Source organism: Leptodactylus fuscus, chromosome 2 (assembly GCF_031893055.1).
Source record: "Leptodactylus fuscus isolate aLepFus1 chromosome 2, aLepFus1.hap2, whole genome shotgun sequence".
Classification (NCBI taxonomy): Eukaryota; Metazoa; Chordata; class Amphibia; order Anura; family Leptodactylidae; genus Leptodactylus; species Leptodactylus fuscus.
In genome coordinates, this window is record NC_134266.1 from 242,900,926 (window position 1) to 242,928,023 (window position 27,098).

Below are 27,098 nucleotides of genomic sequence, written 5' to 3' on the forward strand. Positions count from 1 at the left end.
AAAGGAAAGCCCATAAGAATGTCACCAAAACACACAGTTTTTTTCCAGTTCCATCCCATTCTGAATTTTTTCCAGCTTCCCGGTACATTGTATGAAATCTTAAATGATACCATTAAATCCTTAAAATAAAAAAATTTCCAATGGAAATTTGCCAAGGATGGAAGAAGTGGCAGTTTTTAATGGACCAGTACTCACTCATATAGACAACTTTTATGAAAGCATTGTGAATCCTTATTAAAAATCCAGAATTTTTTTAAATGTTTTTTTTTATATATTGGGTAGAGTCGGAATGTTCAGTGATTGATTCTGACGGAAACTTCAACTTCATTTCATCCCACTTGAGTTTACAATTTTGTGTAGGAAAACAAAAGGGAGAAAATAACAGCTTGAGGTCAGTGAGTGTGTCCACCTAGATACACTGTGGCAGCAAGAATGCCGGGTCCTGACCTGGGAGGATCTCCAGGCTTAGCACAGGTTTACTTTACTGTCCCAAAATGCTGATAAAGTGCGACCCTGTGTCACACTGTCAGTGAGCAAGTGATAAGAGCCATGTGCAATTCTCATCCACTTGTCTCTTCAGAAACATATGCAAAATAACTTAGTCCAATGGAAGGGGCATCCGTAGTAGTGACCTCAATTATAACCGAATCGAACAAATAAATCACATGGGACAGCTAACATACCCAAAAAAATTACATTTTAGGGGAACGTTGGTGAGCAATAAACTTTTCAAAAAATCAAACCCATTAAGGATGGAGCCGGCCATTTTTAACTTTCACATTCTATGAACTTTTTATTCTTAAAGCTATGCAGCTGTTTGAAGATTTGCTTTTATGGGACACATATATTTTTGTTAACCATTTTTGGGTAAATATATGGCAACATCAAATTTGTATAGGGAAAAGTGTAGAAGACCAAATATTGATGATTTATTTATTTTTTTTAAATTGTGGTTTGTTTTTTTTGTTTTTTTTTTTACATTTTTTCAGTTGTAGTATTTTTAATCCATTTTAATCAATTGTTAATATTTTAATCAATTTTTAGTCCACTTTGGGGGAGTTGTATTTTTTATGGTAAGTTCACATTCTACTCCTTATTTTGCATCAGTAATTTCAAGCCAAAGTTTAGAGAGGGCTCAAAACATGAACGATATATAAATATTTCCATTAAACATTCTATCAATAATATAAGGGCTCGTTCACATCTGCACCCGGCACTCCGTACTTCAGGTTTCCGTTTCCTGCATAAAACAGAGGCAGGAGACGGAAACCTGCAGGAGTCTTTCTCACCCATTCATTTGAATGGGTGAGAAAGCTGTCCGGCCGTGAGCGGCGGTGAGCGTTTTATGCTCTCCGCCGCGAAACCAGGTTTTATAATCCGGACACAGAGTCGGACATGCAGTACTCTGTGTCCGGATTTTAAAAAAACGGCTTCGCGGCGGAGAGCATAAAACGGTCACCGCCGCCCACGGCCGGACCTGGTCTGTGGTTTCCGTCTTCTGGCATGCAGAAGACGGAAAGCACAGAACGGACAGCTGAACGCAGGTGTGAACCTAGCGTAACCTAAACCTGGCACCATCTGAGTCCTATGTCCTTCAGCCCTCCTCCTTACTCTATAGTAATTTAAAGGTTCAGACTGGCCCACCGGGTTACCATGAATCCCCCCCCCATCCCATGGGCACGGGTCTTTAGGGGGTCTTACCAGAGGCGGAGGTGTGGTAACCTCCCCTTATTAACATACTGATCCACACTCTTGCTCAGTACAGTCTTCCTCTTCAGCCTCCAAGGGACCCCCTTCTGCTTCACATTACATCATCACTACATGATGTTTGGCACACAGGCCCCATTCAAGGTTGAAGAGGAGGCCATATGCAGGAGTGGGGATTGTTATGTGAAAGTAGAAAGTCTCATGAACCTAATTGGTCTCAGCAGTCACACGACTCAGGACTCTAAGCAAGAAGGTGTCAGCACGAGACTGAATGGACATTGGCGGAGGACAACAAAGTTCTGGGGACATGTGAGTATGTTTTCTTCTTTTTAATTTTACACCTCCGCCCACCAAATGGCTCACTCCAATTCCTGTACACCCTTTATAAAGGAGTTTATCCATCTTTCTAATATTGATGACCCATCCTTAGAATTGGCCATTAATATTATATCTGCAGATACAGCTGATCTGCAGGGGTCCTGGCAGTGGGCCCCTATAAACAATTGCACTGGTAGGCCCTAGACCTCCCAGTCTGACACTGGTAATTTCCTCATATACAATGCTTTAATACGGTGGTTCAGTGGTTAGCACTGTTGAACTCTCCAACCAAGGGCATGGAGATTGTATATTCTCCTTGTGTTTGTGTGGATTTCCTCCCACATACCAAAAGGATATTGAAGGGTAAATTGGCTGCCTGTAAATGCATCAGACCTTTGTGGGTGTTGGGGATAAGTGCCTATATGGCCGCCTCAGACGGAAGGTCTCAGGATCTTCCTGTAGGGTCATAACAGAAGGAAGAATGACACCACTATAGCTGTTGGGATGGTAAAATAAAGTATAACCCAATGTAGTTCTTGTACTTTACATCCAGGATCCCAGTGCTAACCGGAGAGTCCATGAGCTGCCCCTTTTGGGGGCATTCACACGGAGTAAAGTGGCGCTGATTCTGGCACGATAAATCACGTAAGAATCAGCGCTGAAAAAAAGACTACCATTGACTTCAATGGGTTCCATTTTCCACACAGAACCCATTGAAATCAATGGGGAAAAAGCCGGACAACGGAACCCACTGACGTCAATGTGAGTCTTTTTCTCAGCGCTTATTCATACGCGAGTAATCATGCCAGAATCAGCGCCACTTTACTCTGTGTAAATGCCCCCTTATAACTTTGCTGTCTCTTGGACTTATCCTCCACCACACTAGAACTTATTCTACTCTGATGTAAATAAAAGGAAGATTATTTCTGTTATTACTGAGTCCCTGGGCCCCTATCTCCCCTATATATCCCCCCTCCAGTTGTTTCCAAATGCTTGAAATATTTTTTGTATCTACCCACAAAAAAAACATTATCAACTGCATAGGAAATTCAATTTTTTTGTTTTTTTTATTTTTGGAACGCTAAATACATTTTTGCAAAACCAATGTAAAACAAAATATAGTCAATAAATAAATGAAACACCACATGTCATAAAGATCGAGGAAATGTCCACTTTGCATTAAGACTGCAGGTAACACAATATGATAGTTCCAAGAAGCCATGTCAGATATGGAGACTGATAGACATGTGTGGCCACTTATTTTCTCTGGATTTCCATTCTTCCTGTGTGATGTCATTGACAGAATCTTATATATTCACTAAGAGGTGTGAAGCGGAGATGGGTTATCGTACGGCTGTTCCGGAGCTGGTTGCCAGGTTTCCAATGAATTGCAAGCTCCATGGTTAGATATGATAACTGCAAGCTTTGTAGTCAAGCGACTGGCCAAAAGCTGGCAGAGAAGGGTCATATAGCTTCAATACATATATATATTTAGTGCTGTGAAAGCCACAAAAACAGTACATTTTTTTGTTGTACGCAAGTTCTGAAAACTTTCCCTTTATTGCCTGACAGATTGCAAATGGACACGAGCCCTGAAATGCGTTAGCCCATATACTGTAAGGTGCTAATGCTGTAAAGCCGCAATATAATATAACTTACTTATAAGTACAAGGTCAAAACTCATTCTCCGTACAATTATCTAGGCCAGTTTTTTGGATGTGACTGTGTAATCATCTTTGGCACACAGCCCTTTTGTGTGCCAATTTGTTGGTTCTGTGTTTCATTCACCACTTTTTACAAAAGTGGGCAGAGTGGGTCAGGGACCAAGATGGGCCGGCGTAGGGATGCCTCAGCCTGACAAATTGATCATAACCAGTTCCTGGTGTAAATTTCAATTTTAGGGCACAGGCCCGCACCTGAATTAATAAAAGGCCAGAGCCACCTAAAGGGGTTGTCAGATCAAAATGGATATTTCATACTAATGACTGGAGATGTCAAACCCCCAAGAATTGTTTAGTGTTGGGTTTGGGTGGCTCCCACTTATTCTCCTCGGTGACGTCATGGGCCCAGGATAGCCACAGTACTCAGTGTGCCCATGTCACCTCTGTGGTCCAAAAAGTAGGCCTCAGTGGTAACCCTGGGCGTATATGTCACTAGGAGAGTGCCAGATGCCCCAAGGAGGAACCAAAGAGATGAGGGAAGGTCAGTATGAATGTTTTTTATATTTTTTCACGTCCCCTGGGCCGCCACCTATTATACTCTGAGGTCTGAGGAGACACAAGGGTGTAATAATTTACCGCAATGTATGTCACAGAGGCCATATTCGTTTGTCCGAGACAAATACCCAATTGTTTCCAAATAATTTGGGTATTCGGGTCAAACCTGGCTCGTACTGAAGTGGTTTGCCCATCTCTACTAATGAACTGTATTTCATTCTGGTGACCTGCACATCCCATCCACTGCAGTATCTTGTGGTCCCTGGAGTAGATCTGGGCAGGGTCTCGGTGTAGGACTCTCACAGACTAACTATCCTTTGGTATGAAATATACACTCGGGAACAGAAAACCCTTTTAGCAGTTGAGGTGCATCTTGTGCCATTTGGGGAATTAGATAAGACCGGCCTAGGATTTCACATCCAGAGCAGACTACACGGACGACCAATTTTGCCCATTTTACTACCTACCTTGTATATCTCCATTTAAAGCCTCAGCTGAGTGGTCCTATTTCGGAGTTGGTTGCCACATGGACTCATTTAGCACTAATACTCGACAGCTGATATGGGAAAGACATTACTACGGAGCATTCCTGTATACCCCAAACTTCCTTTCAATCCACATGCTGCATTTTTTCATCTAACACAAGCTTTTTCTCAATCCACAGTGTTCCCTTGTTATGGCCCCTAACTGCAGGATTGTGGTAGCGATGTAAAAACGTGGCTGCTAGACAGGTATGTCATTGCGGTAGAAAAAAAAAAACAATTCGGAAGCAGAACACAGCAATAGAATTATTTTTGTAACAGGCTGTGCCCTAGCGAGAAGTACACAGATTAACCTCTTAGCTCCCAGACAGACCTGTACTGCATAGTTTAATTGAAATCTCATGCAGGTCCTGCTGGTGGAAAATAAAAAATAAAAGTTAAGAAATTTATTGGCAAAGGCCACAGAAATGGATTTCCCAGTTTTTGGCTGCTGCGGCCAAACATAGTGAAATATCTGTTAACAGTAGGAGTATTGTCCAAAGCTCATTATTTCTGCCACCAGTCGCTGAGGTCTTTTGTTATTCTATCCCGGTTCTCTGTTTTGTTGTGTCATAGGATCGGACAATTTGGGACTGAGAAACAACGCCGTGTTCTTCTTGAGAAAATGCAAAGCCATCTGAAAAAAAGGAAGTGAGAAAGAATGGAGGGATATTGTAAGAGTGGCACATTGTAACACAAGGGTGAAGAATATTATATGACCTAGAATTGCAGCATCTCACTATATACTGTATGTACTCTAGGGACACACTTAAGACACAGCAACTCTCAGCTAACCTTTCACGCATTCATGACATTAGAGATGATGGGATATGGCAACTTTCTAATGTCTATCTTCATCTAAGGGGAATGAGAAAGCTAACAAGTAGCAGAAGAGGTGTCTGGCAGCTGCTTATCATCTCATCGAGGCCGATCGCTTGTGCACTATATGATCATTTAGTTATGTCTATCCTTATTTTAGAAATTCTCTAAGGCTGGCCATATACTTTGTAAGGCACTAACACTTGTTCACCACACATGCACGCTCAGCTCGAAGTTCTGGGTAGAGTAGAGAAAGCCTCTTCCAGACACCGCTGATGGCGGCTTATATCTCCTGAAAATAATAGGATCAGGCATGTTCAAATCCAACACCTGATCCGTTGAATTCAGACGAAAGTTTAAACAGCTCAATACACGTTAGATGGTGCCACGAATAGTATGAATTTGACCGGTATTAAAAGGGGGTCTTCCAATTCGAGACTCCATTGTAGACTCCTCTGAAAATCATTGAAGGAAGAAGTCCTGCATAAAGGACTCTTTTCTAAGGAACAACACCCAATGGACCCCATTATAGTTAATGATGTCCACAGAGCTTTGTGTGTAGTCACTGTTTTAGCGGTCCATAGTTTGTGTTCCCTGGCCGACCTGAATGGAGAGGCAGCGCTTGTGTAAACTTAGCGTTAGACTGGTGGTAGACACCAGCCACCCTCACCAATTCGCAGAGAATGGAGCAGGAAGCAGACAGCTCTCTTCACTATGTAGTGGCCAAACCAGGTTATTGCAAGTGAATGGGAGTTGTGGTAGCCTTGTTTGGCCACTACATAGAAAAAGAGCGCTATCTGCTTCCTGCTCCATTGTCTGTGCATCAGCTGCCATTTGACAGGACATTAATATTTTTAGCCAAGAAAACCCCCTTAATCTATATATGTATATATTTCTATATAAAATAAATGTGATTATTATATCATATGACAGAGTACATATTAGTTGTCAGCAAGTCCACAAACAACCTTATGTATATGGAAACCACCAAATGTTTGGAGGAAACAAGGAGTGGACCGGATGGATTTTTCTTGAACTCTTCAATTTTTCAGTGATGGAAGACTAAGAGCTAAAGGGCAAATACTTGTCTTTTCTCATATAAAGGCGTGGGCAAGACATCTGAGGCCTGGTTCACATCTGCATTTGGTATTCCATTTGGGGAGTCCACTGGGAGACCCCCCGAACGGAATACCGAACGCATTAAAAAGCAGTTAGCTAAGAAACCACACGGAACCCATATAATATAATGGGGTCCATGTGTTTTCCACATGGTGTCTACATGAATCATGCGGAGAGAAAAGTACTGTAAGCACCACTTTTCTCTCTGCATGATTCATGTGGACACCGCGAGGGAAACACACGGACCCCATTATAGTCTATGGGATCCGTGTGGTTTCTTAGCTAACCGCTTTTTAATGCATTCAGTATTCCATTTGGGGGGTCCTCAAGCGAACTCCCTGAACGGAATACCGAATGCAGATGTGAACCGTGCCTGAGGTAATAACACAGGACAGTATTCTTATGTATGGGGCCAGAAAATCTGATTTTCTTACCAATCCTTCATGGATGCAACTTGCTATCTGTTTTGGAATCCTATACCTCCCCCTCCCCGTCCATGCCCTGACATATAGCCCTCATTATACATCATATGTCCTGGAAGAAAAACATACAAGTTCCAGCTGTTGGTGACTGTCACATAAGACATGGCCAAGACACTGCAATTAAAATGATATGCAGCCACAAAAGATCTTGCCAAGTAAAGTTTGGAGGACTTAAAACACTTACTCCAGTCTCCAGCGATGTGTCCTTCTTGGCTGTTTTTTTTCATTTAGCAAAAGGAATCCTTCCAACAAATATAACAGGATGGGACTAATATCTGTAAACTGAATGTCACTGTAAGATTTCCCCCATAGGGGTTTATAATAGTGGTATCTCCCAGTGCAGTGTGTGGTTGACGAGTGGCGACTTCTTTCTGACTGTGTTGGGGGGTCAAAATGGATAGATTTGTACATGTCCGCTCCTTTGATTCTCGAGAAGAGGAGCTGTCACAAAGAGCTGTCTGCCAGTGACATTTTACACCCCCGTTCATTCAGAACATTCATGGCCAATCTGAGTGTGTGTGTGTGTATGTATAGTGGTGTTGGGATAGAAAGATGTCAACTAAACCTTCTGATTGTTAAAGGATCCATCAAAAATTTAATGTATATAGGCGCCTTTGTACAGCTGCTCATGGACAGTCAGTAGGGTTGAGCCGATCTTGAGATTTCAAGATCGATTTTAAAATCCGATTTCTGATCATTTTCCAGCCGATTTCGATCCCGGTCTCGATCGTGAAATTTGCTCGATCGCTGATCGGAATCCGATCTTTTCCGATCCCAATCCTCAACCCTAGTCAATGCTTTTCTATGGGAAAAGTCATTTTTGGGGTTTTGAGATAACCCCCGATCTCGATCCCGATGGGAAAGATCGGGTCGGAATTCCGATCTTGATCGTGAAATTTACTCGATCGACGATCCAAATCCAATCTTTTCCGATTCCGATCGTTCAACCCTAACAGTCAGGATATTCCATATATACGTTAAAGATAATTCTGGGGCATCTCTAGTATTCTGACAATGACATGTTCCTCTATTATTAACTGGCAACAGACTGTCCATACCTACCCTGACACTGTCCAATCTATTCTAAAATTTTATATACAATTTTTCATAGGCTATATTTCCACATTTCACGTACGTATATCGCCTGCATTTTTTGTAGACGGAATACATAGTCAATCATTTAATTCATTCTGATATTTGATATTCTTTTTCATGGACCATGAAAAAAAGAAGCAGATTACGGTAGTTTTTTTTTTTTTTACTGCAATCTCTGGACATCCTAATGCAGCGTTCTACGAAAAGAGGGTGCAGAATTGTTACTTCATGGGAAATAGTAGTTTCTAGCTTGTCCGAAGAGCTGTTACAAAGGACTCTTGGATCCACCGTATATATCCAGGTAATTTGCATTATTTCAGGGTGACATGCTCATTGATTCACCTTTATCTAGAGTTACCCTTGCAAACTAGCAAGCAGAATGCATTTATCCATTATCAAGCACAAGGAAACCGGTACTACCTTTCTAACAAAGCTTACCTTTAGCCTGGGGTCAGATAGAGATCACAATGCAAATTTGTGTCTCGGAGCTAAAAACTTCCTCCTGTATCAGCTCTACCTGATGTGCACTTTAATTAAAATCCAATCCCCACCTGCCTACAGGAAGCAGCAGCCAGATTATTTACGCTCACATACTTACACGTTACACTTTGCTGGACGGAATTAGCACGAAACAAGCTCGGAGGGGTTTTTCTGCCAAGTCTCTTCAACAAGTGGTCACGTTCGTTCAAGCTGCAATGAGATCAAATAAACATTACTTTCAATGTATGTCAACCCGGCCGGAAACAGCTGCTGCTTCACATCTGAAACAGGCTCTTCTTACAAGACGACAAGCTTTTTGGCAAACAAGGGGGACACTCTTCTCATCGATGATGGAGAACACTATTACTAGAGCGAGAAGGGCACATGCTGCATCAGTGCCTCCTCAAATTGGGTCCAAAAACTTCTATAGTAAAATACCATGAACACAAAGACAACTAGGACCAGTATTCAGAGCTGACCTTTGGGGTGTACGGCTTGCAAAGTCTTAAGTCTTAAGCTTGGCAATGTGTTTGGTATTCCGTTTGGGGGTCTCCATGTGGACTCCCCGAACGGATTACCAAGCGTAGATATGAATAAGATAATCCTTTAAATTTGGCACATAGATAGTTTGTAACCTCGATTAAAACATAGGCTACTTTTTATCCCAGTAAATGACCTGGCTTCACGACTGTTATGAATTTATGTTCACGTACTATATTACACTGCTCTTGCAGCAGCTTATCTCAGCTTCTGATAATGAGGGGTTACTCTGCTTAAATCTTACTTACTTTGCTGTTTCTGTAAAACACAGCAGGTTTTTTTCTGCAACGTCCAAAAATACTGCATTTCCGTGGGCCCTTAGCCATTATGTTTTTACTACAGAGATTTATATTGAAACAGATAAGTAAAGGAAGCTGCCATGTTATCTAGTTACTAGAAAGAATCTTATCTTCAGGAAATAATGGAGTAATGTATCACCCAAGGCGTCGGGTAGAGCTTTGATGTATAACTGATACTGATATACAGGAAGATTGTCCACTTTAAATATTTCATCCGCTCTGGGCGGTAAAATGAATATCAGCAGATATCATATTCTATAGGAATAATAATACTCTATATGGTCTCAAGCCATAGATGACAGTCAGCAGACCTGGGGCCGTATTGACATGTAGCTTCTAATGTGTTTCATTTCCTGCTCCTCCTTTGTCTTGGAGCTGTGTACATTTACTGCAGTCATGAGATGAGAGTCGAGCTCACTGGATTTACCCAGCGTTGGGATATAGGTTGCAGATACCAACTTATAAATGTATAATACCATCAGTAGCATTATTGTTATATACTGCAGGGATCGTACAAGTCAGAGGTCGTCCGCTTTATGTGATCTGTGTTTATAGACAGACATCCCAAACACTCCTGTAATACGGCGAAAACCAATATTTGCTTTAGGACCTTGACACAGATCTTTGCTTCACTGCAGCTACTTTAGAAAGCTATAGACAGAAAACTATATCAAGGATATAGGTGCGATCGATCTAATGCAAAATTTAATAAATTAATTCAACCATGCAAGAAAAAAACTTTGCGGGCATTTTGGGGGTTACACAATAAAAAATGTTGCATAACCCTAAATCTAATATTAATCCTACTAATATTATAAAGTTTGGATGTTCATCTACTCAATCACGCAAAAAACGCTGAACGGATTTGAATGAAATTTGGCACATAGATAGTTTGTAACCTCGATTAAAACATAGGCTACTTTTTATTCCGGTAAATGACATGGTTTCATGACTGTTATGAATTTATGTTCACGTACTATATTACACTGCTCTTGCAGCAGCTTATCTCAGGTTCTGATAAAGCCAGGTCTGTTATCTTTCTGTGTAAACACTCAGCTAACCCTGAGTCCATTGCGTACATACATTTGCATATTATCTGATCAGCTCCAGGCAACATGCTGACACACTGGATGGGAAAACACCTTCAATCCAAATTGGTAGTTTGATACTTTTAAACCTCCCGAGACAGCTTAAGGCTGGTCTTACACGACCGTAGTTTAAGACCGCAAATGGTCCGCAATTGAGGGTTTTCAATTGCAAACCATTTGCGGACATCTTATATTCAATGTGGCCTCTTACACCACTAGATATTTTATCCGTGGTGTGGCTGGGCCGCAACAGAGGTCCGCAGTTTATAGAACATGTCCATAATAGCCATAATTCATGGCACTGCACGGACTCGCCCATAGAACTCTATGGGTGAGGGCGGCAGTTTACGGGCATCTGCGGAGTCTATGTTGATGATCAGCAACTAGTGTTGCTGATCAGCAACTTGCGGACCGTAAAAGCATTACGGTCGTGTAAGAGCTGCCGAAACACCGGAGCAGGCAAACCATTGACGACAGCAATTTGCTGAATATAGGCAGATCATCGACGCCAACAACCCGCAGACGAAGTCACGGACAGAGGCTAGTGTAACATAAATCTATGAGCCTTTCATTGTAGTTCACAAAAACAATGATACATAAAGCAAAATTCTTTTAATGTGCCAACATTCTGATAATCTGGCAAAGAACTCGAAAATAATTGTGAAATTTTACGAGACCCAAAGTAGAAGACTGAGCAAAGAGAACCAATAAGGAGTAGAGATGAGCGAACAGTGTTCTATCGAACTCATGTTCGATCGGATATTAGGCTGTTCGGCATGTTCGAATCGAATCGAACACCGCGTGGTAAAGTGCGCCATTACTCGATTCCCCTCCCACCTTCCCTGGCGCCTTTTTTGCTCCAATAACAGCGCAGGGTAGGTGGGACAGGAACTACGACACCGGTGACGTTGAAAAAAGTAGGCAAAACCCATTGGCTGCCGAAAACATGTGACCTCTAATTTAAAAGAACAGCGACGCCCAGCTTCGCGTCATTCTGAGCTTGCAATTCACCGAGGACGGAGGTTTCCGTCCAGCTAGCTAGGGCTTAGATTCTGGGTAGGCAGGGACAGGCTAGGATAGGAAGGAGAAGACAACCAACAGCTCTTATAAGAGCTAAATTCCAGGGAGAAGCTTGTCAGTGTAACGTGGCACTGACGGGCTCAATCGCCGCAACCCAGCTTTCCCAGGATCCTGAATGGAATACACTGTCAGTGTATTCCCGTATACCCGATATATACCCCGATACCCGTTCCAACGGTGTGCCCCCCCACCTTCACCCCAGAAATACCCTGCAAGTCCCCTAGCAATAGAATTGGGGCTATATACACCCACAATTTTTACTACTGGTATACAGTGCCATTGTCTGACTGGGAATTCAAAGAATATATTGGGAATACAAATACCCTCATTTCTTGCTACTGCCATATAGTGCCAGTTTCTGACTGGTAATTCAAAGAATATATTGGGGTTACGTGCACCCACAATTTTTACTACTGGTATACAGTGCCATTGTCTGACTGGGAATTCAAAGAATATATTGGGAATACAAATACCCTCATTTCTTGCTACTGCCATATAGTGCCAGTGTCTGACTGGGAATTCAAAGAATATATTGGGGTTACGTGCACCCACAATTTTTACTACTGGTATACAGTGCCATTGTCTGACTGGGAATTCAAAGAGTATATTGGGAATACAAATACCCTCATTTCTTGCTACTGCCATATAGTGCCAGTTTCTGACTGGGAATTCAAAGAATATATTGGGGTTACGTGGACCCACAATTTTTACTACTGGTATACAGTGCCATTGTCTGACTGGGAATTCAAAGAATATATTGGGGTTATAAATACCCTCATTTCTTGCTACTGCCATATAGTGCCAGTTTCTGACTGGTAATTCAAAGAATATATTGGGGTTACGTGCACCCACAATTTTTACTACTGGTATACAGTGCCATTGTCTGACTGGGAATTCAAAGAGTATATTGGGAATACAAATACCCTCATTTCTTGCTACTGCCATATAGTGCCAGTTTCTGACTGGGAATTCAAAGAATATATTGGGGTTACGTGCACCCACAATTTTTACTACTGGTATACAGTGCCATTGTCTGACTGGGAATTCAAAGAGTATATTGGGAATACAAATACCCTCATTTCTTGCTACTGCCATATAGTGCCAGTTTCTGACTGGGAATTCAAAGAATATATTGGGGTTACGTGGACCCACAATTTTTACTACTGGTATACAGTGCCATTGTCTGACTGGGAATTCAAAGAATATATTGGGGTTATAAATACCCTCATTTCTTGCTACTGCCATATAGTGCCAGTTTCTGACTGGTAATTCAAAGAATATATTGGGGTTACGTGCACCCACAATTTTTACTACTGGTATACAGTGCCATTGTCTGACTGGGAATTCAAAGAGTATATTGGGAATACAAATACCCTCATTTCTTGCTACTGCCATATAGTGCCAGTTTCTGACTGGGAATTCAAAGAATATATTGGGGTTACGTGCACCCACAATTTTTACTACTGGTATACAGTGCCATTGTCTGACTGGGAATTCAAAGAGTATATTGGGAATACAAATACCCTCATTTCTTGCTACTGCCATATAGTGCCAGTTTCTGACTGGGAATTCAAAGAATATATTGGGGTTACGTGCACCCACAATTTTTACTACTGGTATACAGTGCCATTGTCTGACTGGGAATTCAAAGAGTATATTGGGAATACAAATACCCTCATTTCTTGCTACTGCCATATAGTGCCAGTTTCTGACTGGGAATTCAAAGAATATATTGGGGTTACGTGCACCCACAATTTTTACTACTGGTATACAGTGCCATTGTCTGACTGGGAATTCAAAGAGTATATTGGGAATACAAATACCCTCATTTCTTGCTACTGCCATATAGTGCCAGTTTCTGACTGGGAATTCAAAGAATATATTGGGGTTACGTGCACCCACAATTTTTACTACTGGTATACAGTGCCATTGTCTGACTGGGAATTCAAAGAATATATTGGGGTTATAAATACCCTCATTTCTTGCTACTGCCATATAGTGCCAGTTTCTGACTGGTAATTCAAAGAATATATTGGGGTTACGTGCACCCACAATTTTTACTACTGGTATACAGTGCCATTGTCTGACTGGGAATTCAAAGAGTATATTGGGAATACAAATACCCTCATTTCTTGCTACTGCCATATAGTGCCAGTTTCTGACTGGGAATTCAAAGAATATATTGGGGTTACGTGCACCCACAATTTTTACTACTGGTATACAGTGCCATTGTCTGACTGGGAATTCAAAGAGTATATTGGGAATACAAATACCCTCATTTCTTGCTACTGCCATATAGTGCCAGTTTCTGACTGGGAATTCAAAGAATATATTGGGGTTACGTGCACCCACAATTTTTACTACTGGTATACAGTGCCAATTTCTAACTAGGAATTCAAAATGCGCAAGGCTCCCGGAAAGGGACGTGGACGAGGCCGTGGGCGAGGTCGGGGGAATGGTTCTGGGGAGCAAGGTAGCAGTGAAGCCACAGGGCGTCCCGTGCCTACTCCTGTGGGGCAGCAAGCATTGCGCCACTCCACAGTGCCAGGGTTGCTTGCCACATTAACTAAACTGCAGGGTACAAACCTTAGTAGGCCCGAGAACCAGGAACAGGTCTTGCAATGGCTGTCAGAGAACGCTTACAGCACATTGTCCAGCAGCCAGTCAGACTCTGCCTCCTCTCCTCCTATTACCCAACAGTCTTGTCTTCCTTCCTCCCAAAATTCCGAAGCTTTACAGAACAATAACCCAAACTGTCCCTGCTCCCCAGAGCTGTTCTCCGCTCCTTTCATTGTCCCTCAACCTGCCTCTCCACGTCACGATTCCACGAACCTAACAGAGGAGCATCTGTGTCCAGATGCTCAAACACTAGAGTCTCCTCCATCTCCGTTCGATTTGGTGGTGGATGACCAGCAACCCACCCTCATCGACGATGATGTGACGCAGTTGCCGTCAGGGCATCCAGTTGACCGGCGCATTGTGCGGGAGGAGGAGATGAGACAGGAGTTGGAAGAGGAAGTGGTGGATGATGAGGACACTGACCCGACCTGGACAGGGGGGATGTCAAGCGGGGAAAGTAGTGTGGATGTTGAGGCAGGTGCAGCACCAAAAAGGGTAGCTAGAGGCAGAGGCAGAGGTCAGCAGCTTAGGCGAAGCCAGGCCACACCCGGAATCTCCCAAGATGTTCCAGTTCGTACCCAGCCCCGAAAAACTCCCACCTCGAGGGCACGTTTCTCGAAGGTGTGGAGTTTTTTCAAGGAATGCGCCGAGGACAGATATAGTGTTGTCTGCACAATTTGCCTCTCGAAATTGATTAGGGGCTCTGAGAAGAGCAACCTGTCCACCACTTCAATGCGCCGTCATTTGGAATCCAAGCACTGGAATCAGTGGCAGGCAGCAACGGCAGGACAAAGGCCGCCTGCCGTTCACGCCACTGCCACTGCCTCTGCCTCTGCCACTGCCACTGCTGACTGTGCTGGCGATGCACTCCAGAGGACGAGCCAGGACACCACTTCATCTGCCTCCGCCACTTTGTTGACTTCTACCTCATCCTCCCCTGGTCCTGTCTTATCTCCTTCTCCTGCACCATCAAAGGCACCATCAGGCGTTTCTTTACAACAACCCACCATCTCTCAGACATTGGAGCGGCGGCAGAAATACACTGCTAACCACCCACACGCGCAAGCCTTGAACGCCAACATCGCTAAACTGCTGGCCCAGGAGATGTTGGCGTTCCGGCTTGTTGAAACTCCCGCCTTCCTGGACCTGATGGCAACTGCGGCACCTCGCTATGCCGTCCCTAGCCGTCACTACTTCTCCCGGTGTGCCGTCCCCGCCTTGCACCAGCACGTGTCACTCAACATCAGGCGGGCCCTTAGTTCCGCGCTTTGCACAAAGGTCCACTTGACCACCGACGCGTGGACAAGTGCATGCGGACAGGGACGCTACATTTCACTGACGGCACACTGGGTGAATGTAGTTGAGGCTGGGACTGCTTCCCAAACTGGCCCGGTGTACCTCGTCTCCCCGCCTAACATTCCTGGCAGGGACACGAGAAGAACACCCCCCTCCTCCTCCTCCTCTACCGCCTCCTCCTCCGCCACCGCCTCCTCCTCCGCCACCGCCTCCTCCTCCGCTGTTAGATTGACCCCAGCTACGAGTTGGAAACGTTGCAGCACTGGCGTTGGTAGACGTCAGCAGGCTGTGCTGAAGCTGATCAGCTTGGGGGACAGACAGCACACTGCCTCCGAGGTGAGGGATGCCCTCCTCGATGAGACGGCAATATGGTTGGAGCCGCTGCACCTGGGCCCAGGCATGGTCGTTTGTGATAACGGCCGGAACCTGGTAGCAGCTCTGGAGCTTGCCGGACTCCAACATGTTCCATGCCTGGCCCACGTCTTCAACCTAGTGGTGCAACGTTTCCTAAAGAGCTACCCCAATGTTCCAGAGCTACTGGTGAAAGTGCGGCGCATGTGCGCCCACTTTCGCAAGTCGACAGTAGCCGCTGCTAGCTTAAAATCTCTCCAGCAACGCCTGCATGTGCCACAACACCGGCTTTTGTGCGACGTCCCCACACGCTGGAACTCAACGTTTCAGATGTTGAATAGAGTGGTTGAGCAGCAGAGACCTTTGATGGAATACCAGCTACAAAACCCTAGGGTGCCACAAAGTCAGCTGCCTCAGTTTCACATCCATGAGTGGCCATGGATGAGAGACCTTTGTGACATCCTACGGGTCTTTGAGGAGTCCACAAGGAGGGTGAGCTCTGAGGATGCGATGGTGAGCCTTACAATCCCGCTCTTGTGTGTTCTGAGAGAATCCCTGATTGACATCAGGGATAACTCAGATCACACAGAGGAGTTAGGGATAGCATCCGATCCGTCACAGCTGGAGAGTAGGTCCACACATCTGTCCGCTTCACTGCGTTTAATGGAGGAGGAGGAGGAGGAGGAGGAGGAAGAAGAGTTGTCCGATGATGTGATGGTGATACAGGAGGCTTCCGGGCAACTTCGAATCGTCCCATTGTTGCAGCGCGGATGGGTAGACATGGAGGATGAGGAGGAAATGGAGATTGAACTTTCCGGTGGGGCCAGAGGAGTCATGCCAACTAACACTGTGGCAGACATGGCTGAGTTCATGTTGGGGTGCTTTACAACCGACAAGCGTATTGTCAAAATCATGGAGGACAACCAGTACTGGATCTTTGCTATCCTTGACCCCCGGTATAAAAACAACATCTCGTCTTTTATTCCGGTAGAGGGGAGGGCCAATCGCATCAATGCTTGCCACAGGCAATTGGTGCAGAATATGATGGAGATGTTTCCAGCATGTGACGTTGGCGGCAGGGAGGGCAGTTCCTCCAGTAGGCAACCAAGTTCTCACCGGTCCACACAAACGAGGGGCACACTGTCTAAGGTCTGGGACACCTTGATGGCACCCCCTCGCCAAAGTGCCGCCACGGAGGGTCCTAGTGTCACCAGGCGTGAGAAGTATAGGCGCATGTTGCGGGAATACCTTTCCGACCACAGCCCTGTCCTCTCCGACCCCTCTGCGCCCTACACGTATTGGGTGTCGAAGTTGGACCTGTGGCTTGAACTTGCCCTATATGCCTTGGAGGTGCTGTCCTGTCCTGCCGCCAGCGTCCTATCTGAGAGGGTGTTCAGTGCAGCCGGTGGCATCATCACTGACAAGCGCACCCGTCTGTCAGCTGAGAGTGCCGACCGGCTCACTTTGATAAAAATGAACCACCACTGGATAGAGCCTTCATTTTTGTGCCCACCTGTGTAAAGCACCCCAACATGAAACTCCATGTCTGTACTCAACCTCTCCAATTCCTCCGCATCCTCATACTCATCCACCATAAGCGTTGCACAATTCTGCTAATACTAGGCTCCCTCCAACATGATTTCCCCCAACTCTGCTGGTTAGAGGCTCCCTCCACCCTGATTTCCACCAACTCTGCTGGTTAGAGGCTCCCTCCACCCTGCTTTCCCACAACTCTGCTGGTTAGAGGCTCCTTCCACCATGAATTTGCCCAAACTGGGCTGTTTAGAGGCTCCCTCCACCATGAATTGGTCCAAACTGGGTTTTTTAGAGGCTCCCTCCACCATGAATTGGTCCAAACTGGGCTGGTTAGAGGCTCCCTCCACCATGAATTGGTCCAAACTGGGCTGGTTAGAGGCTCCCTCCACCATGAATTTGCCCAAACTGGGCTGGTTAGAGGCTCCCTCCACAATTAATTGGTCCAAACTGGGCTAATTAGAGGCTCCCTCCACCATGAATTGGTCCAAACTGGGTTTTTTAGAGGCTCCCTCCACCATGAATTTGCCCAAACTGGGCTGTTTAGAGGCTCCCTCCACCATGAATTGGTCCAAACTGGGCTGGTTAGAGGCTCCCTCCACCATGAATTTCCCAAAACTTGGCTGTTTAGAGGCTCCCTCCACCATTAATTGGTCCAAACTGGGCTGGTTAGAGGCTCCCTCCACCATGAATTTGCCCAAACTGGGGTGGTTAGAGGCTCCCTCCACCATTAATTGGTCCAAACTGGGCTGGTTAGAGGCTCCCTCCACAATTAATTGGTCCAAACTGGGCTAATTAGAGGCTCCCTCCACCATGAATTGGTCCAAACTGGGTTTTTTAGAGGCTCCCTCCACCATGAATTTGCCCAAACTGGGCTGTTTAGAGGCTCCCTCCACCATGAATTGGTCCAAACTGGGCTGGTTAGAGGCTCCCTCCACCATGAATTGGTCCAAACTGGGCTGGTTAGAGGCTCCCTCCACCATGAATTTCCCAAAACTTGGCTGTTTAGAGGCTCCCTCCACCATTAATTGGTCCAAACTGGGCTGGTTAGAGGCTCCCTCCACCATGAATTTGCCCAAACTGGGCTGTTTAGAGGCTCCCTCCACCATGAATTTGCCCAAACTGGGCTGGTTAGAGGCTCCCTCCACCATGAATTGGTCCAAACTGGGCTGGTTAGAGGCTCCCTCCACCATGAATTTGCCCAAACTGGGCTGTTTAGAGGCTCCCTCCACCATGAATTTGCCCAAACTGGGCTGGTTAGAGGCTCCCTCCACCATGAATTGGTCCAAACGGGTTTTTAGAGGCTCCCTTCACCATGAATTGGTCCAAACTTGGCTGTTTAGAGGCTCCCTCCACCATGAATTTGCCCAAACTGGGCTGTTTAGAGGCTCCCTCCACCATGAATTGGTCCAAACTGGGCTGGTTAGAGGCTCCCTCCACCATGAATTTCCCAAAACTTGGCTGTTTAGAGGCTCCCTCCACCATTAATTGGTCCAAACTGGGCTGGTTAGAGGCTCCCTCCACCATGAATTTGCCCAAACTGGGCTGTTTAGAGGCTCCCTCCACCATGAATTTGCCCAAACTGGGCTGGTTAGAGGCTCCCTCCACCATGAATTGGTCCAAACTGGGCTGGTTAGAGGCTCCCTCCACAATTAATTGGTCCAAACTGGGATAATTAGAGGCTCCCTCCACCATGAATTGGTCCAAACTGGGTTTTTTAGAGGCTCCCTCCACCATGAATTTGCCCAAACTGGGCTGTTTAGAGGCTCCCTCCACCATGAATTGGTCCAAACTGGGCTGGTTAGAGGCTCCCTCCACCATGAATTTCCCAAAACTTGGCTGTTTAGAGGCTCCCTCCACCATTAATTGGTCCAAACTGGGCTGGTTAGAGGCTCCCTCCACCATGAATTTGCCCAAACTGGGGTGGTTAGAGGCTCCCTCCACCATTAATTGGTCCAAACTGGGCTGGTTAGAGGCTCCCTCCACAATTAATTGGTCCAAACTGGGCTAATTAGAGGCTCCCTCCACCATGAATTGGTCCAAACTGGGTTTTTTAGAGGCTCCCTTCACCATGAATTTGCCCAAACTGGGCTGTTTAGAGGCTCCCTCCACCATGAATTGGTCCAAACTGGGCTGGTTAGAGGCTCCCTCCACCATGAATTGGTCCAAACTGGGCTGGTTAGAGGCTCCCTCCACCATGAATTTCCCAAAACTTGGCTGTTTAGAGGCTCCCTCCACCATTAATTGGTCCAAACTGGGCTGGTTAGAGGCTCCCTCCACCATGAATTTGCCCAAACTGGGCTGTTTAGAGGCTCCCTCCACCATGAATTTGCCCAAACTGGGCTGGTTAGAGGCTCCCTCCACCATGAATTGGTCCAAACTGGGCTGGTTAGAGGCTCCCTCCACCATGAATTTGCCCAAACTGGGCTGTTTAGAGGCTCCCTCCACCATGAATTTGCCCAAACTGGGCTGGTTAGAGGCTCCCTCCACCATGAATTGGTCCAAACGGGTTTTTAGAGGCTCCCTTCACCATGAATTGGTCCAAACTTGGCTGTTTAGAGGCTCCCTCCACCATGAATTTGCCCAAACTGGGCTGTTTAGAGGCTCCCTCCACCATGAATTGGTCCAAACTGGGCTGGTTAGAGGCTCCCTCCACCATGAATTTCCCAAAACTTGGCTGTTTAGAGGTTCCCTCCACCATTAATTGGTCCAAACTGGGCTGGTTAGAGGCTCCCTCCACCATGAATTTGCCCAAACTGGGCTGTTTAGAGGCTCCCTCCACCATGAATTTGCCCAAACTGGGCTGGTTAGAGGCTCCCTCCACCATGAATTGGTCCAAACTGGGCTGGTTAGAGGCTCCCTCCACCATGAATTTGCCCAAACTGGGCTGTTTAGAGGCTCCCTCCACCATGAATTTGCCCAAACTGGGCTGGTTAGAGGCTCCCTCCACCATTAATTGGTCCAAACTGGGCTGGTTAGAGGCTCCCTCCACCATGAATTTGCCCAAACTGGGCTGTTTAGAGGCTCCCTCCACCATGAATTTGCCCAAACTGGGCTGGTTAGAGGCTCCCTCCACCATGAATTGGTCCAAACTGGGCTGGTTAGAGGCTCCCTCCACCATGAATTTGCCCAAACTGGGCTGTTTAGAGGCTCCCTCCACCATGAATTTGCCCAAACTGGGCTGGTTAGAGGCTCCCTCCACCATGAATTGGTCCAAACGGGTTTTTAGAGGCTCCCTTCACCATGAATTGGTCCAAACTTGGCTGGTTAGAGGCTCCCTCCACCATGAATTTGCCCAAACTGGGCTGTTTAGAGGCTCCCTCCACCATGAATTGGTCCAAACTGGGCTGGTTAGAGGCTCCCTCCACCATGAATTTGCCCAAACTGGGGTGGTTAGAGGCTCCCTCCACCATTAATTGGTCCAAACTGGGCTGGTTAGAGGCTCCCTCCACAATTAATTGGTCCAAACTGGGCTAATTAGAGGCTCCCTCCACCATGAATTGGTCCAAACTGGGTTTTTTAGAGGCTCCCTCCACCATGAATTTGCCCAAACTGGGCTGTTTAGAGGCTCCCTCCACCATGAATTGGTCCAAACTGGGCTGGTTAGAGGCTCCCTCCACCATGAATTGGTCCAAACTGGGCTGGTTAGAGGCTCCCTCCACCATGAATTTCCCAAAACTTGGCTGTTTAGAGGCTCCCTCCACCATTAATTGGTCCAAACTGGGCTGGTTAGAGGCTCCCTCCACCATGAATTTGCCCAAACTGGGCTGTTTAGAGGCTCCCTCCACCATGAATTTGCCCAAACTGGGCTGGTTAGAGGCTCCCTCCACCATGAATTGGTCCAAACTGGGCTGGTTAGAGGCTCCCTCCACCATGAATTTGCCCAAACTGGGCTGTTTAGAGGCTCCCTCCACCATGAATTTGCCCAAACTGGGCTGGTTAGAGGCTCCCTCCACCATGAATTGGTCCAAACTGGGCTGGTTAGAGGCTCCCTCCACCATGAATTTGCCCAAACTGGGCTGTTTAGAGGCTCCCTCCACCATGAATTTGCCCAAACTGGGCTGGTTAGAGGCTCCCTCCACCATGAATTGGTCCAAACGGGTTTTTAGAGGCTCCCTTCACCATGAATTGGTCCAAACTTGGCTGTTTAGAGGCTCCCTCCACCATGAATTGGTCCAAACTGGGGTGGTTAGAGGCTCCCTCCACCATGAATTTGCCCAAACTGGGCTGTTTAGAGGCTCCCTCCACCATGAATTGGTCCAAACTGGGTTTTTTAGAGGCTCCCTCCACCATGAATTGGTCCAAACTGGGCTGGTTAGAGGCTCCCTCCACCATGAATTGGTCCAAACTGGGGTGGTTAGAGGCTCCCTCCACCATTAATTGGTCCAAACTGGGCTGGTTAGAGGCTCCCTCCACCATTAATTGGTCCAAACTGGGCTGGTTAGAGGCTCCCTCCACCATGAATTTGCCCAAACTGGGCTGGTTAGAGGCTCCCTCCACCATGAATTGGTCCAAACTGGGGTTTTTAGAGGCTCCCTCCACCATGAATTGGTCCAAACTGGGGTTTTTAGAGTCTCCCTCCACCATGAATTGGTCCAAACTGGGGTTTTTAGAGGCTCCCTCCACCATGAATTTGCCCAAACTCTGCTGGTTAGAGGCTCAATCCACCCTGATTTTCAAAACAAATGTTGGTGCCAACCTCAACTTACTACAAGGGCCAAATTCACTGCTGGTGACAAGCTCTCCTCACTGCAAGTGCCAAATACACATGTTTCAAGGTGTTTTCCTACTGTCAGAGAGGTGGTATTGAGTGTGTAAAGTGTGTAGTTGTTAGGCTGTGATGTTGGGGTAATAGAGGGTCTTTGGTGTGTTAGATGCCCCCAGACATGCTTCCCCTGCTGTCCCAGTGTGATTCCAGAGGTGTTGGCATCATTTCCTGGGGTGTCATAGTGGACTTGGTGACCCTCCAGACACGGATTTGGGTTTCCCCCTTAACGAGTATCTGTTCCCCATAGACTATAATGGGGTTCGAAACCCGTTCGAACACACGAACATTGAGCGGCTGTTCGAATCGAATTTCGAACCTCGAACATTTTAGTGTTCGCTCATCTCTAATAAGGAGATGAAACAGAGAGAAGAAGGTTTTACATTAAATTTTTATTTTGGGCTTTCTTCTTCGAGGATTTTTACCACCGAAAGCTGATTTTATATGATATTCTATGACTGCTCAATAATTCAGAATTCTTCATAATTTGGAGCTCAGAGAAGAGTTTTACTATATGTATATTTATGGTTTCATACATTAGATAGACAGCCTCAGTATAGATCCCTTACACAAATTTCCTGCTGACACAGGGATCTACTAACATAACTTCATAATCCATTTAGTTGGATTTTTGAACATTGCCAGAGAAGGAAAAAATTAGCATTTTTTGACAATAAATACTGTATAAATGTCTTCTAAAAATAGATATTCCGTGCTATACTGTCTTCTCCCCAATGGACACTGATAAGACTGGAATTTCAAAGGATGGATCAAAGGCATCACATGTAATGATCTACATTGTGTGACCATAGCAGTGATATACAGTATATAAACCCTACACTTTAAAGGGAACCTGTCAGGTCATTTTTTTGCAATAGCTGCTGCTGCTGGATGGGGGTCCGAAAATGACTTGACAGGTTCCCCAAGATACTATGCTCTAAAACTGCCCCCGATCTACTGACCAGCAGGCAACTGGCGGCATCTTTTATGCAGCATATGGGATACAAGATTGTTTGCAGTATATCACCCTGTGGAAACTGGGATCTGTTGCTAGAAATCCATAATACTTTATACTTTCTATGGATAACTGATGCAAAGAGGCGCCAATGAAAACATCATATTGTCAATGGACACTTGTCAGCCCAACAATCGGAAGTGTAATATTATCTGAAGGTGACACCTAAGACCATAAACAAAGAACGGACTCTCTTTGTGTCACCCCCCACCTGCCCTAAAAAAATACTCCCCTAGGCTTAACTGTGGAAATTTCCTTGTTGACAACTTTTAGGACTGTACTAATGGAAATGTCCATTAGATCCCGTCTTGATTTTACAGACCACCAATTGTTTCTCAGTGATTGATAACATGGAACCCAAAGGGGTCTTAAATGAAGTGGTGGAGCAAAGTTCAGTCTATGTATGGGGAACTATCTCTTTCAATAGGACAGTCCAATCCCTAATATGTGTAGATATTTTTATGACTTGTACAAAAACGCACGTGGCTTAGCGGAGACTGTGCCAAAATTTGAAGGCATTTTTATGGCAGTATGCAGTCTAATAATGTGATTTATCATCCAGCAACAGATGCTAAGATGAGTTTGGTACATTAATAATAATTCATTATAACACCATTACCCTGGTGCTTTACATGTGTGAAGCTGGTTATATACACAGCTAATGTACAACGAACACAAAACTAACAAGGTGACTAGTGACTTTAAACGGGTTGTTTGCCCCCCCCCCAAAAAAAAAAAAAAAAAAAAAAAGAATTTTTAACATTGGCGAAAGGTTAGGACGTCAGTATGTAATCTGCGGGGGTCTAACACCTAGACTCCGCACAGATCTATTGCCCTGGCATCCTCTTAGTGCCAGACGTTACAGCAGTGGACAGGTAGCACATGCCCCTCTTCAAGTGCCGCACCATTCTCATAACCTGAATAGGAGAGGCTACACTGCTGGATCTTCTGGGGCTCGGAGGCGGCTGGAATAGATCAAATGTGTCAGACCCCTACAGATCACACACTGATCCTGTGCATAGGCTATCGGTGTGAAAAATCCTTTTGGGGCTGGACATCCCTTTTAAGACTGTCCAGGCTAGCATTTAGACAGTACTAATACATTTACCCAACTATTTTTGAAGAAAACCAGATGCTGGGAGGGGAAAATGGGGTAAGGGGCAGAGGACTGAATGACCCTATCATGGCCCCTGAATACAATATTTTTGTTTTTCTATATCTCCAATGACATACTAATAGGGAGTTTAGATTGTGAGCCCTATATGGGACAGTGCTGACAATACCTCGGTAAAGTGCTTTGGTATATGATGGCGATATATAAGTAAAATAAATAAATGTTGGTACAAATAGTGTTTTATGTTCCTTTACGGTTTATATGACTTGTATTCTCTCATGTCAGGTGTTACTTTCAATTTTTGGGACTGATCTAAGGCTTGCTCCTGGGCTGTCCCCATGGGCCAGACATTACAGAAGCTTTGAAGCTTCCTATTTGATGTGTACGGAGTCTGCCCTGTGGCTCCTGTATCCACAATCACCTCCACTCCAATTATCCAACTAAAGCCTAATTAGTGCTAATGATATAACGATACAGGACAATGACACAGTCTGCAAGGAGCAATGAAGGTTTAAGTGGAGCTTAAGTGGAGCTGCAGGTTCCTGAAGACTCTAATCTCTTCTGATAGTTCTAGACCAAGACACTGAGCTCGCCTGGTGGGAAACTGACCCCAAATAACCCAATAGTTCTTAATTATAATGTCACTTAGATTTTATGTTATCGTTTTCTGGAGAGTATCGCCATAGCCATGCTGCCATCCCCAATGCCAACCTCTGGAAATGCCTACATTTTATTAATCTTCTAATTTCTGTATCATGGTCCATAATCTTGTACTACATAGAAGGTTAAGGTGCTCATACACATTACATGAAGGTCCTCCAAACCTGCTGATTTCAGAGGGTCTGACCAGCTATACAATACCTATAGGGGGAGGGGGACTTAACCAGGTATGTTAGATTTAGAATCAACTTATTTCAACAAGTGGCCACCTATGTACCATTAAAGGAACTTGGTTGATCTCGATTAAAGAAGTTACTGGAAGCTGAATGTGCCCAATAAACTCTATACCGTGTACTGATAAACACAAAATGGAAATTATAAGGCCATCAATATACCATTAATATCAGATCGATGGTGGTCTGACTCCTGCACCCCCACTGTTCAGCTGTGATATTTTGGGCAAGCGCTTGCCTTTCATCATTGTATTCCATATGGAAAACGACCAATAGGACCTCCGTACGATAAGGATAAATCCAAGGGAGTAGCGCGTTTAACCTGGTATATTCAAAAGTAAATTCAAAATAAATACGGATTTCCAATCAAGAAGTTGCTTTTTGAATATACCAGGTTAAGTGCGGTTCTTCCTAGGATTTATCCTTATCATAAGGAGGTCCTATTGGTCGTTTTCCATATCGTTGTGCTTCCCCGATTGGGCTGTGGAAATAACTGCTGCTATACTTACCTGCTACCATCCAGAATTTTGGGGTAATCCCTTTAAGATGGTGTAAAAGATCAGAATCTTGGGGTAATCCCTTTTAAGACTGTACAATAGACCAGCACTCATTTTTGATTCATTGTATTCCAGTCACAGCGCTGCACAGTTCATAGTGGCTGTACCTGGTATTACAGCTCAGTCCTATTTACTTGGATGGGATTAAGTTGTAGACAGGCCACATGGTTGATGGAGACGATGTCACAGTCATGAAGAGAAGGCTGCAGCGTTCGCCCAGGTGCCACCTATCTGATATTAATTACCTAAGGATCAATACTAAATTCTTGCAGAACCCCTTTAGTAATGATGAGTTCTCTTGCCCAGTTTTCCATTACTATTCAGGCTTCAGGGACATGGACAAGGCCTCATACACACAGGGATGCCATATGCATTCACCTGTACAATGTTTCCATGTGAGAACACCCATGGTAGACGGTATGTGTTGGAGTTAGAATTGGCATTCATGACCTTACTCATCAAATCATATAGAGGTACAGCATAGGCCAACAGATTTCTTTGGGTGCCATATTTGTATCTGTGTATATGTACACAGATACAGAGTTATTCCTGGACACCGCTATAGCAACTGAATACAATCCGCCATTGTTTACACTGATGGCAACATTCACGCAACCTGACAACGTTGGACAATACTTGTCAGGGCGCGACACAGCTTTATTTATAATGCTTGTAACACACCCATTAAGCAGTGGATAAATAATCTTGATGCACGTGTCATAGGGAACCATTGTCAGTATCCGTGTGGGCAGCCTGTCAGCTGTCAATGAAGGCTTTTAGTTGTCTGGGGAAACAAGCAGTAATGATAGATGTGTGACATTACAATCTTATCTAAACACAGATAATCCCGACCGCTTGTTTATATCTGCAAGAAATGCTGAAATGGCCATCAGCAGAGTATAATCTCCAGAGATTAATACCGGGAGCCGCCTCCATGCACTCATGTAATGCAGACAACTGGCCGGGATTACTGTATATACACATGATCATCACAATTGTCTATATTGTTGACTACTGTCTGAAGCTTTTATACACAGGTCACACTCTGTAATGTATTTAGGACCAGCAACAAGCAGTATATTAGTTTACTTCCTTCTGGACAAGAGCTAGTTTGTATACTTACCTCCTATGGAATATGGGATGTTATCAAAGGCCTGTTTATATGGTGTGATTATCAATCCACAATACAAT

General features: G+C 45.1%; 1 protein-coding gene across 2 annotated transcripts in view; it reads right to left on the minus strand.

Moving 5' to 3' along the window:
* Positions 1-4,622: 4,622 nt before the first annotated feature.
* ATP8A2 (ATPase phospholipid transporting 8A2) overlaps positions 4,623-27,098 on the minus strand; it is a 576,493-nt gene continuing 554,017 nt past the window's right edge. For both annotated transcript variants that reach the window (XM_075265950.1, XM_075265949.1), the window contains 2 exons: positions 8,876-8,967; positions 4,623-5,399 (listed from right to left, as the gene is read on the minus strand). In XM_075265950.1, coding sequence (XP_075122051.1) covers positions 5,302-5,399; positions 8,876-8,967 — 190 coding nt within the window. In that variant the 3' untranslated portion in view covers positions 4,623-5,301. The remainder of the gene's footprint in view (positions 5,400-8,875; positions 8,968-27,098) is intronic.